The 13,417-nt window shown below is 44.8% G+C and overlaps 1 protein-coding gene across 1 annotated transcript; it reads left to right on the top strand.

The window, feature by feature from the left end:
* Window positions 1-2,346: 2,346 nt before the first annotated feature.
* On the top strand, window positions 2,347-13,417 carry LOC137359408 (histone H2A-like; the record flags this gene model as incomplete). Its single annotated transcript, XM_068025390.1, has 3 exons — window positions 2,347-2,712; window positions 8,943-9,073; window positions 13,246-13,417. Coding segments are annotated over 3 exons (669 nt in total), but the record flags the coding sequence as incomplete, so codon positions are not given.

The following is a 13,417-nucleotide window of genomic DNA, read 5'->3' as shown; positions in this document are numbered from 1 at the left end:
GGCCAAAGTCTAACACTCAGCTGAAGCCGAGCTTTGGGAAGCTCTCCTGTCTGAATAAGACTGACTATTTCCCTGTCGAGCACCTGTTTATATACTTTATTTCTCGGGACTGGTACCCTATGTCAATCATTTGTTCAAACACTTCTAACCAATGAATACAGGACAGGTAACTGAAGTATCAGGGTGGCCACACCCCCCCCCCCCCAACTTTGTCCATCACTTTTGCTCAAGGTCATCTTTCAGTATATCTTATACTGGAGCCCATTTTTAGCTTTCACTAGACACTTGTATTGATAACAGGGTACACAAAGTGCAAGAAGACTCCATCTATCAGTTCAGGAATGTCTATGGTGTCCAGTGGCTTCTATTATGACCACCTCAGGAACAGCATACTCCTCAGCCCCTATCTTTGTTTATACCAGTGCTGACCCTCGCTGCTAAGAACTGCTTTTCTATGGGTGGCCTCATGCTCTGTCTGCTACTTTTATTTATTTAGAGATACAGCACTGAAGCAGGCCCTTCGGCCCACTGAGTCTGTGCTGACCATCAACTACCCATTTATACTAATCCTATATTCCTACCACATCCCCACACCTATACTAGGGGCAATTTATAATGGCCAATTTACCTATCAACCTGCAAGTCTTTGGCTGTGGGTGGAAACCGGAGCACCCAGCGAAAATCCACATGGTCGCAGGGAGAACTTGCAAACTCCGTACAGGCAGTACCCAGAATCGAACCGGGGTCGCTGCAGCTGTGAGGCTGCAGTGCTAACCACTGCGCCAATGTGCCGCTATAATATATTGCTATAAGCATTCGACATTATTATGAGAAGAACCAGTTATTAAAGGTCCCATTTCTTACAGAATGGAACTTTGCATAAGAAGGAGGATTAGGCCACTCGGCCCTTCGAAATAGCTCTGCCATTCGATAAGATTAGGGCTGATCCCTTGATCACCTAAGTGTCCAAAAACCTATTAATCTCTCTCTTGAATATACGCAATGATTGAGCATCCACAGCTCTCTGGGGAAGAGAATTCCAAAGATTAACAACCATTAGAGTGAAAAAAAATCTCTTCTCAGTCCTGAATGACTGAGCCCTTCAGACTGAGACTATGAGCCTTTGTTCTGGGTTTGCCAGCCAGAGGAAACAGCCTCCCAGTATCTATTGTGTCAAACCACTTAAGATTTTTATTTGTCAGTACGATTACTTGTCATTCTTCTACATTCTGGGGAATTCTAGCATAGTCTACTCGAGCTTTTCTCATACATGGATGACGTTGCCGTCTTCTGCTCAGTACGCAAACACCAAGTGTCATTACGTGCTGAGGTTCTATCTGTACCCGATGTTGAGAAGGATGGACCTGGTCACATTGCCGCGGAACGCTCCATCCAGTTGGACCGTGCCGTACCACCTATCCTGCGTGGGAAGGTTTCTGCGGAAAACACCTTTGACCACCAATCCATCAGGCAGTGGTCTGCACGGAATGTCCTCAAGGCCCTACGGGAAACGTAGATGGTGGATCCGGTCGGATGGTTCCCCGAGCAGACCGCCAAAATCATTTGGCAGAACGCCTCATCACCAGAACTTTCAAACAAGCACCAAGATGTAGCTTGGCTCGTGGTGAGAAGAGCCCTCCCCGTCAGATCCTTCCTGCACGCCTGAAGTCTCACCCCCTCCGCACAATGCCCTCGAGGTGGCTGTGGTGAGAAAGAGACGGTTGCCCACCTCCTTCTGGAATGTGTCTTTGCAAAGCAGGTGTGGAGAGAGATGCAGTGGTTTTTGTCGAGGTTCATCCCAAGCAGCTCTGCAACACAGGAATCTGTGCTCTATGGGCTGTTCCCAGGGACGCACACCGAGATAAACATCAACTACTGCTGGAGGACTATCAATTCGGTGAAAGACGCCCTTTGGTCTGCCCGAAACTTGCTGGTCTTCCAGCACAAAGTGTTGTCCATGACCGAATGTTGCAGACTGGCACATTCCATGGTCCAGGACTATGTGCTGAGGGACGCACTAAAGCTTGGGGCAGCCGCAGCAAAGGCTCAATGGGGAAAGACCACTGTGTAAGTTCCCCTCATCAAGCTGAATGGAGGGGCTGGATCCATGGAAAACCCCTCGAACTTTATCTGGAAAATATTTGTGTGCTATAAAATGTAAAAATGTATCTGGCATGACAAATGAAATGGTTGTGAGGCAACTCACTCCTTTATTGAAGGAAACTGACCTCCTTTGCACTGTTTGTATTTTTTGACTTGATGCTGTTTGAAACTGTCCGGTAATGTATTTTTTTTTCCAGATTTTGATGAATAAAGTATATTTTGGAAATAAAAAAAAGGTCTGGAAGAGGAAAGACCAGCGGGAAAGCTCGGGCCAAGGCCAAGTCTCGCTCCTCCCAGGCTGGAATGCAGTTCCCGGTGGGTCGTGTTCACAGGCTCCTGAGAAAGGGTAACTATGCTGAGCGTGTGGGTGCCGGAGCCCCGGTCTATCTGGCTGCTGTGCTCGAGTATCTGACCGCTGAAATCGGCGAGCTGGCCGGTAATGCGGCCCGGGACAACAAGAAGAGCCGCATCATCCCCAGACACCTGCAGCTGGCGGTCCGCAATGACGAGGAGCTCAACAAGCTTCTGGGAGGAGTGACCATCGCTCAGGGCGGGGTGCTGCCTAATATCCAGGCCGTGCTGCTGCCCAAGAAAACCAGCGCTCAGAGCTCCCAGAAAAAGTAAAGCGGCCAAAATGTCATCCAATAACCCAAAGGCTCTTTTCAGAGCCACCGACAGTCTCTGTGAAAGGGCTGGTTACTGTCAGGAGGGAGTCAGTGATGGAGTTATTGTAACAGTGGATTGACCTGTTTCACATCTGTCCAGGTGTGTTTTCCGTTCCCTCTCTGGATTGCGCTCTGTTTCTCTCCTCACACATCCCCCTGTACCCACCCACCCCCAGTTAAATGAAGAACTGAACTACAGGGTGTCCATCAACAATTTAATAAATGCTGCCACCTTCAATTTCATAAATTCGGAGACCCTCCTGGTGCATTAATGATAAGTGGTTTGGCGCTGATTAATTAATTTAATAATGACAGTATCTGGGTCAATTCTGGTCTGTTTTTCATTTAGACAGTTTGAATTCTGTTCTTTTTTTCCTCCGGTGATCTGAGCGCCGCTTCTCACTGAGAATCTGCTCATGGAACAGAGTGAGTGCAGAGTAAGAGAAGGAACTTGAAACAATCCCTATCGCTAGAAAAAATGTAGTTGGAAAACTAATGGGACTAAAGACTGACAGATCCCCTGGACCTGATGGCCTGCATCCTAGAGTTTAAAAGAAATGGCTACAGTGGATGCATTGGTTGTAATCTTAAATTCCCGAGATTCTGGAACAGTCCCAGTGGATATTAAAACCGCAAATGTGAAACCCCTATTCAAAAAGCAGGTAATGATAGGCCTGCTAGCCTAATGTCTGTCATTGGGAAAATGCTGAAATCCATGATTAAGTAAGTGGTAGCAGAACATTCAGAAAATTAATGTACAATCATGCAGAGTCAACATGGATTTATGAAAAAGAAATCCTATTTGACAAAATTATTTTTGAGGATGTAACAAGCAGGGTATATGAAGGGGAACCAGTAGATGTAGTGATCTGCTCTGATGATGCTACCTTCCATGACAGCACTTCTGATATGTCTTCCTTTTTCCTCAACAGAGGATTCCCCCCACCGTGGTTGACAGGGCCCTCAACCGTGTCGGGCCCATTTCCCGCACCTCTATCCTCACCCCTTCCCCTTCCTCCCAGAACCGTGACAGGGTTCCCCTTGTCCTCACTTTCCACCCCATCAGCCTCCATATCCAAAGGATCATCCTCCGCCATTTCCGCCACCTCCAGCATGATGCCACGACCGAACGCATCTTCCCCTCCCTTCCCCTGTCAGCATTCTGAAGGGATCTTTCCCTCCGCCACACCCTGGTCCACTCCTCCATTACCCCCACCACCTCGTCCCCTTCCCATGGCACCTTCCTCTGCAATCGCAGGAGGTGTAATACCTGCCCATTTACCTCCTCTCTCCTCACTATCCCAGGCCCCAAACACTCCTTTCAGGTTAAGCAGCAACTTATTTGTACTTCTTTCAACGTAGTATACTGTATTTGCTGCTCACAATGTGGTCTCCTCTACATTGGGGAGACCAAACGCAGACTGGATGACCGCTTTGCGAAACACCTCCGCTCAGTCCGCAAGCAGGACCCTGAGCTTCCGGTCGCTTGCCATTTCAACACTCCCCCTTGCTCTCATGCTCACATCTCTATCATGGGCTTGCTGCAGTGTTCCGGTGAACATCAACGAAAGCTCGAGGAACAGCATCTCATTTACCAATTAGGCACACTACAGCCTGCCGGACTGAACATTGAGTTCAATAATTTCATTGCATGACAGCCCCCCATTTTACTTTCATTTTTAGTTATTTTTTCTTTTTACATTTTTTTGTATGTTTATTTTATTTCATCTTAGTCTGTTCAATTGGCTTACCCACTGTTTTTTTTTATGTCTGTACTTGCTGCTATTCAATTTTCAGTCCGTTAACACCCTATCTGTAATAATGCTTTGGCTTTCAACACATCATTAACATATTGTTTGCCTTTGCTCCATGACCTTCTGGTCAGTTATTCTCTGTGACCTTGTCCTATCTACACCTTCTCCTTTCTTATCTCTTGCCCCACCCCCGCTTTACTTGCTTAGAACCTTTGACATTTCTAATATTTGCCAGTTCCAAAGACGTGTCACTGACCCGAAACGTTAACTCTGCTTCTCTCTCCACAGATGCTGCCAGACCTGCTGAGTATTTCCAGCATTTCCTGTTTTTATATCAGTAGATGTTGTTTATTTGGAGTTTAAAAGGTGTTCGATAAAGTGCCATGTAAAAGACACAAGATAAGAGCTCATGGTGTTCAGGTGTAATATATTAGCATGGATAGAGGATTGGCTACCTAACAAGAAACAGGGAATTGGGTTCAATGGGTCATTTTTCAGTTTGGCAAACTAACTAATGGTGTGCCACAGGGATCGGTGTTGGGGTCTCAACCACTTACAATCTATAATTACTGGCTTAGATGAAGGGATCGAGTGTATTGTAACCAAATTTGCTGGTGATACAAATATAGGTGGGAAAGTTGTGAGGAGGCCACAATGAGTTTGCAAAGGGATAAAGGCAGGTTAAGTGTGTGGACAAAAATTTGGCAATGAAGTATAATGTGGGAAAATGTGAGGTTATCCACTTTGGTATGATGTGAAGAAAAGCAGAATATTATTTAAATAGAGAGAGACTGCAGAATGCTGTGGTACAGAGAATCAGGGGGTCCTTGTATATGAATCACAAAATGTTAGCATGAAAGTACAGCAAGTAATTAGGAAGGCAAATGGAATGTTGGCCTTTATTCCAAGGGGGATGGGGTAGAAATGTTCAAGTTGTTGGTTCGACCACACCTTGAGTGTTGCATGCAGTTTTGGTCTCCTTATTTATGGAGAGATATATTTGCATTGGAGGTCGTTCAGGCAAGAACCACTAGGTTGATTTCTGGGATGAAGGTGTTGTGTTATGTGGAAAGGTTGACCTGGTTGTGGTGCACTCATTGGAGTTTAGAAGAATGAGAGTCAATCTTATTGAAATACATAAGATTCTGAGGGGGCTTGACAGGGTATTTACTGAGATGATGTTTCCCCTCATGAGGGAATCAAGAACTCGGGGGAACAGTTTCAAAATAAGGGGTCTCATTTTCGATGTAGTTGAGGAGGAATATCTTCTCTCAAAGGGCTGCTATTCTTTGGAATTCTCTACCCAAGAGGATGGTGGAGACTGGTCATTGAATATATTTAAGGCTTAGTTAGACTGACTTTTGATCTACAAGGGAATGAAGGGTTATAGGGGCAGGCAGGATAGTGAAGTTGAGGCCATGATTAGATCTGCCATGATTTTATTGAATGGTGGAGCAGGCTCAATTGGTGGAATGGCCTAATCCTGCACCTAGTTATTATGTTCTTACATAATATTGCCAGGTGGAAATAAAATCCTGACTTATGCATACATCCCTGCTCCAGCAGGTATTCCCATTCATGGAGCAGTGCAGATGTTGGGTTGTTCCTGGATGTCACTAACTTGTTGTAAAACTACCAAAGAAAACCTGATCAGCAGAAGCTGAGTGCTGCAGTGGAATCAGACACTGACACTCTTTGTATTACTGATCATCCTTTGTGGTTGGTCATAATGATTATTAATTGAAATATTACATTCATGTTATGCCGAAAACCACACCTGTCAAAAACGAGACATATTAATTTTGTCGTATGAACTGTTATGGACTTCAAATACCTTGTTTAAAAAGACCACAACAATGGCTGAAAATATGGCTGCACATTTGCATTCTAAAAGACTAAACAAGACAGTGGGAGTGCTCCCTGATTCAATTAGCCAGATGGGGTTGTCAATGGAGATGATCAAGAGACATTGAATGTGTAAGATACTGCATTACGCTCCCCCCTCCCCACGCAACCCTCCCCCCACGCACCACCACACTCCACTCTCCCAGCAGACAATCAAACAATGCCGGAGAGGCAGAAGTTGTTTCCAATTCAGCCCAACTCAGTACTGCTGAAAGGTAGGTCCATTGATCTCAGTTCAAAATCACACACACTATCAGATTGAAAGGCACCGGATCAATCTCACAAAAGTGCAGCCTAAGCTACAAATTAAATATGAGGTAGAGCAGCTGATGGAAAGGTACAGAATGAATCCTAAGAATGTAGACCAGAGTGCAGACTGAGAGACAGATTACAATGTAGTACAAACATCTCATACAGTATCAAAAGGAAAGTTACAGTATTATGCCAATTAGTGCAGACTGCACTACACATTACATACCAATCCAATAATCTCTGTCAGAGCTGTAATGAAAGATAGAGTATCAATTCAATGATTCTAATTATACTGAGCACACCATTTGTGAGTTTGAAATATATGTCATCATTCACAAATGTGTTCAGAGTTACAGACTAAATACTCGTCCAAAACAAACAGAGATGAGGAGAAATTTCTTTACTCAGAGGGTTGTTAAACATTAGGAATTCTTTACCCCAGAGAACTGTGGAAGCTCAGTCATTGAGTATGTTTAAAGCAGAGATTGACAGATTTGTAAATACAAATGACATAAGGGGATATGAGGATAGTGTGGGAAAAAAGGCATTGAAGTGGATGATCAGTCCTGATCCTATTGAATGGCAGAGCATGCTGGGTGTCCTGCTCCTATGTTCCTAAAACTCTCATACCACAACTCAATAAAACACACAGTTAAAATGAGGCAAATTGTGATACATTATGGCGTTAAACAAATAGTTCTCAATACCATCCCTGAAATACATATTAAGTACCGGTACAGAGGAATCCTGCACCAGAGTCTCATAGATACAGACTGTACCACACTTGTAGACAATACCAGTAGCTGAGAGATACAAAATTAATTCCACTTTAACTGACTGTCCCAGAAACAGACACATAAAAAATGAATTGTAACACACATTAAGTACCAGAGACTGCCAAATGCAGAATGAGCTCTGGATGTGCACATGCAGACTGTACCAGAAATTGACTAATACTGAATGGGACCCACACTCATACGTTGTACCAGAGACTAACAGCTAAAGAATAAATCCAACATTCACTTCCAGTACCAGAAAATAATATATGCATAACAGATATCACTCACATACACTAGCAGAGACTGACAGACACATAGTGAGTCACAAAATCAATTAATTTCAGAGACCAGCAGATAGAGAATTAATCTCACTCTCACAGAAAGAACCAGAGACTGACAAATATACAATGAGACCCAAGCTCACATAAAGTGACAGACACTTAATTAAAACCACACACATACATAATACCTTAGACTGACACATAGAGAATGAATCAAACAATCACATTCTGACTGTAAGACTGGTGCATACAGAATGAATCTCACACTCACATTTAGTTCCAGACACTGACAGATACAGAATAATATCCACATTCACCCACAGTAGCAGATAGATACAGAAGCTGCCACACATTCACATACAATACTCATGATTGACAGACAGAATGAATCACACAATCACATTTAGTTCCATAGACTGACACTCAAATAATCTCACACTCAGATACAGTACAACAGAGATAGATTTAGAATTAAATTTGCTGTCATATAATGTACCAGAAAGTGTGACAAACTTAATCTCATACAGTACAAAAGATTGATGGAATTTGTTCCACACTCAATGTAATAAGTTTTAAGTAAGTGAAGTGGGGATGGCGGAGGGGTGGGGAGGGTAGGTGGAGGTGGGGAAGAGAACAAAAAGGAAGGTGTGTGTTCAGGCAGGAGACGGTTGCCCACCTCCTCCTGGAATGTGTCTTTGCAAAGCAGGTGTGGAAAGAGATGCAGTGGATTTTGTTGAGATTCATCCCAAGCAGCTCTGTAACACAAGAGTCTGTGCTCTACGGGCTGTTCCCAGAGACGCGCACCGAGATAAACATCAGCTGCTGCTGGAAGACTATCAATTTGGTAAAAGACGCCCTTTGGTCTGCACAAAACTTGCTGGTCTTCCAGCGCAAAGAGTTGTCCACCACCGAATGTTGCAGACTGGCACATTCCAAGGTCCAGGACTACGTGCTGAGGAACGCACTAAAGCTTGGGGCAGCCGCAGCAAAGACTCAATGGGGAAAGACCAATGTGTAAGGTCCCCCCACCAAGCTGAACGGAGGGGCTGGATCCATGGAAAACCCCTTGAACTGTATCCGGAAAATTTTTGTTTGCTATAAAATGTAAAATGAAATGGAAGGGTGGTGAGGCAATTCACTCCAGTATTGAAGGAAACTGATCTGCTTTGCATTGTTTGTATTTTTGTAATGTATTTTTTACAGATTTTTATGAATAAAATATATCTTGGAATTCAACAAAAAGTGTTAGGGCAGGAGAGATTAACTGACAAGCAGGTCATGCAGCAAAGACAAAGGGAGAGTGCTAATGGTGCAGTGAAGGGCAAAACATTAGTGTACAGACAGTGTTAATGACAGAATAATGAACAGCTCTCTCCAAAAGCACAAACTTGAAAAACCAAGATTCAGGCAGGAACATGGTAACAAAAAATTATCAATCAAAATAAAATAAAATAATAAAAAAGATCCAGCCATGCTCTGAAATTATTTTACTTAATGTTCAGTCCGGAAGGCTTTTGAGTGTCTAATCAGAAAATGAGGTTCTGTTCCTGGAGCTTGCTTCACTGGAACACTGCAGCAGACCGAGGACAGAAATGTGGGTATGAGAACAGTGTGGTGAAGTGAAGTGGCAAGCAACCTGAAGCTTGGGTTCATGCTTACAGATTGTCCAGAGATGTTCCGCAAAGCAGTCACCCAATCTGCGTTTGGTCTCCCCAATGTAGAGGTGCCGCATTGTGAGCAGCGAATACAGAAGACTAAATTGAAAGAAGTACAAGTAAATCGCTGCTTCACCTGGAAGGAGTGCTTGGGGCCTTGGATGGTGAGGAGAGAGGAGGTAAAAGGGCAGGATCTATGCCTCCTGCGATTATATGGGAAGAGGCCATGGGAAGGGGAATGCTGACAGGGCAGTGGAGGGGAAGATGTGTTTGATAATGGCATCATGCTGGAGGTGGCAGAAATAGTGGAGGATGATCCTTTGGATGTGCAGGCAGGTCGGGTGGAACTTGGTTGCAGTTCTGGGAGGGAGGGGAAGGGATGAGGGCAGAAGTGCAGGAAATGGGTCAGACACGGTTGAGGGCCCTGTCAACCACAGTGTGGGGGAATCCTCGGTTGAGGAAAAAGGAAGACATATCAGAACTGCTGTTGTCGAAGGTTGCATCATCAGAAATGATGTGTCAGAGATGGGGAAACTGGGAGAATGGAATGGAGTCCTTACAGGAAGCAGGGTGTGAGAAAGTGTAGTCAAGGTAACTGTGGGAGTCGGTGGGCTTAGAAAGAATATTAGCGGACAGCCTTAAATTCAGAGATGGAGACAGAGAAGTCACAAAGGGAAGGGAAGTGTCGGAGATAGATCATGTGAAGGTGAGGGAAGGGTGGAAATTGGAAACAAAGTTGATGAAGTTTTCCAGTTCCGGGCGGGAGCAGGAAATGACACTGACACAGTCATCATTCTACCGGAAAAAGAGCTGGGGGGTGGGGCCCTGAGTAGGACAGGAAAAAGGAATGTTTGACATACACCACAAAAAGACAGGCATAACTAGGACCCATGTGGGTAACCATGGCAACACCTTTTATGTTATTCTCTGAGTAACACAGCTCCTGATTCACCAAACCCTGTCCACCATCTACATGGCACAAGTGAGGTGTGTAATAGAATACTCTCCACTTGCCTAGCTGAGTTCAGCTCTAACTTCACTCTGGAAGCTCGACCCCATCCAGGACAAAGTAGCTCCCTTGATCAACACCCCGTCCACCACCTTAAATATTCACTCCTTCCACCACTGGTGCACAGTGGCAGCAGTGTTTACAATCCGAGACAGCACCTTCCAAACACGTGAACTCGACCACCATTTTTAAAAAATCATTCATGGGATGTGGGTGTTGCTGGCGAGGCCAGCATTTATTGCCCATCCCTAATTGCCCTGGAGAAGGTGGTGGTGAGTTGCCTTCTTGAACCGCTGCAGTCCATGTGAGGTAGGTACACACACAATGCCGTTAGGAAGGGAGTTCCAGGGCTTTGACCCAGTGACAGTGAAGGAACGACAATATAGTTCCACATCAGGATAGTGTGTGACTTGGAGGGGAACTTGCTGGTGGTGGTGTTCCCATGCATTTGCTGCCCTTGTACTTCTAATTGGTATCGGTTGTGGGTTTGGAAAGTGCTGTCTAAGGAGCCTCGGTGTGTTGCTGCAGTGCATCTTGTAGATGGTGCACACTGCTGCCACTGTGCGCGCTGGTGGAGGGTGTGAATGTTTGTGGATGGGGTGCCAATCAAGTGGGCTGCTTTGTCCTGCATGGTATCAAGCTTCTTGCGTGTTCTTGGAGCTGCATCCATCCAGACAAGTGGAGAGTGTTTCATCACGTTCCTGACTTGTGCCTTGTAGATGGTGGACAGGCTTTGGGGAGTCAGGAGGTGACTTACTCATTGCAGGATTACTAGCCTGTTACCTGCTCTTGTAGCCACAGTATTTTGTGGCTACTCCAGTTCAATTTCTGGTCAATGGTAGCCCCTAGGATGTTGATAGTGGGGGATTCGGCAATGGTAATGCCATTGAATGTCAAGGGAGATGCTTAGATTCTCTCTTGTTGAAGGTGGTCATTGGATAAGTCCTGGATACTGTCGAGCACTTGTTGCATTTCTACACAGACTGCTTCAGTATCTGAGGAGTCACGAATGGTGCTGAACACTGTGCAATTATCAGCGAAAATCCCCACTTCTGACCTTATGATTGAAGAAGATTATTGATGAAGCAGCTGAAGATGGTTGGGCCTAGGACACTACCCTGAGGAACTCCTGCAGTGATCTCCTGGAGCTCAGATAATTGACCTCCAACAACCACAACCATCTTCCTTTTTGCTAGGTATGACTCTAACCAGCGGAGAGATATCCCCCTGATTCCTTAGAAGGACAAGAGCAGCAGACACATGGGAACACTACAATCAGCAACCTCCCCTCCAATCCACATCCTGACTTGGAACTATTTTGCCGTCCCTTCCCTAGGGCATATCAAAATCCTGGAACTCCCTCCCTAATAGCACTGTGTGTGTACCTATAACATATGGACTGCAGTGGTTCAAGTAGGCAGCTCACCAAAACCAGGGCAATTAGGGATGGGCAATAAATGATGGTCTTGCCAGCGATGCTTACATCCCATGAAAAAAAATAACAAAAATAAAATGGAGTTAAAATCTCTATGAAAGAAATCTTTATAAAATTCTGCAATCAGTCCATGTGACCAGGAGATCCCCACCCCCTTCATTCCAGTTTTTACTTGCATTGATTCCACTTCATTGTCACACACGATTCTCTCATCCTCCTTTAAACCCTCTTCAATAAAACCACTCACTTTCCATCAACAATTTGCAAATGGATTCATTTATGATGCTGGAACATTCCTCACACAGAAATTATTCAACTCAGTAAAAACATTCTTACAGCTGATAACTTTGCTACCAATTGAAGGACTGTCTAATGTGGTTATCAAGTCAGAGTGAAAAGTTTATTAAACTTGGTTCCATTCAATCCAGCTGTCATAAACTTTGAACCTTTATTCATTTTATAAACAGTATTTGAAGGGTCTCAGTAACAATGTTCAGTGTTGATGAGAGTGGGGTCTGGGTGAGAAGCTGCTGAGTGTGACAGGGTCAGGACTGAATGCAGGAAGTTCTCTAACAGTCTCTCTCTTTCTCCCTCTCTATTGCTGAAGGGATTGAGTTGATTGACAACTGGCGGCTGCTGGTATTTGAATAAATGAAGTTTCTTCCAACCATTTTTTGATTGACAGCTACACAGAACTTTTTTGTCCCAGGCACAGTTGCGCAGTGGTTAGCACTGCAGCCTCACAGCTCCAGCGACCCGGGTTCGATTCTGGGTACTGCCTGTGCGGAGTTTGCAAGTTCTCCCTGTGTCTGCGTGGGTTTCCTCCGGGTGCTCCGGTTTCCTCCCACATGCCAAAGACTTGCAGGTTGATAGGTTAATTGGCCATCATAAATTGCCCCTAGTATAGGTAGGTGGTAGGGAAATATAAAGGGACCGGTGGGGATGTTATTGGAATGTGGGATTCGTGTAGGATTAGTATAAATGGTTGGTTGATGGTCGGCACAGACTCGGTGGGCCGAAGGGCCTGTTTCAGTGCTGTATCTCTAAACTAAAACTAGACACAAAAATGAACAGAAGTGGATCAGTGTAGGATGATTCTCGGTCTGTATAAAAGGGGTGTGATTTCAGCTGCCATGGTCCAGTGGTTAAAGATTTCAACATTGAAATCCACTGGACTTATCCCAGTTTGGTTTGAGTCCTGCTCACAGAGGATCTATTCAGTGATTTTAATTATTTTAAATCTTTAATCCTCTATTTCCACAAAACGCAGGCACTGAAATAACTCATACTCCTCACCATTGCTATCCATTATACAGGTAGTGGCTGCATGGTCTAATGGAGACACACTAGGAGGGCTCTGGGAGAGGTTTCTTCTCGGGTTTTAGGACTCTTTTGGTCTACCAACAGCAACCGGATGTCTGCAGAGGAACTCGGAGTGCCAGGCCGCTCAGAGGACAGACTTCCCAGGATCAATTTTAATCAGGGCACAAAATATCAGTGGAACAGGACATCAAAGGTCCGAGGATTGAGGCTGAAATTCCCGATGTTTTGGAAGAAACCTGCAGATGTGGGACGTTAA

Source organism: Heterodontus francisci, unplaced genomic scaffold (genome assembly GCF_036365525.1).
Source record: "Heterodontus francisci isolate sHetFra1 unplaced genomic scaffold, sHetFra1.hap1 HAP1_SCAFFOLD_102, whole genome shotgun sequence".
In the NCBI taxonomy this organism is placed as follows: domain Eukaryota; kingdom Metazoa; phylum Chordata; class Chondrichthyes; order Heterodontiformes; family Heterodontidae; genus Heterodontus; species Heterodontus francisci.
Note: the sequence above shows the minus strand (reverse complement) of the source record. Positions and strands in the feature narration are given on the sequence as shown.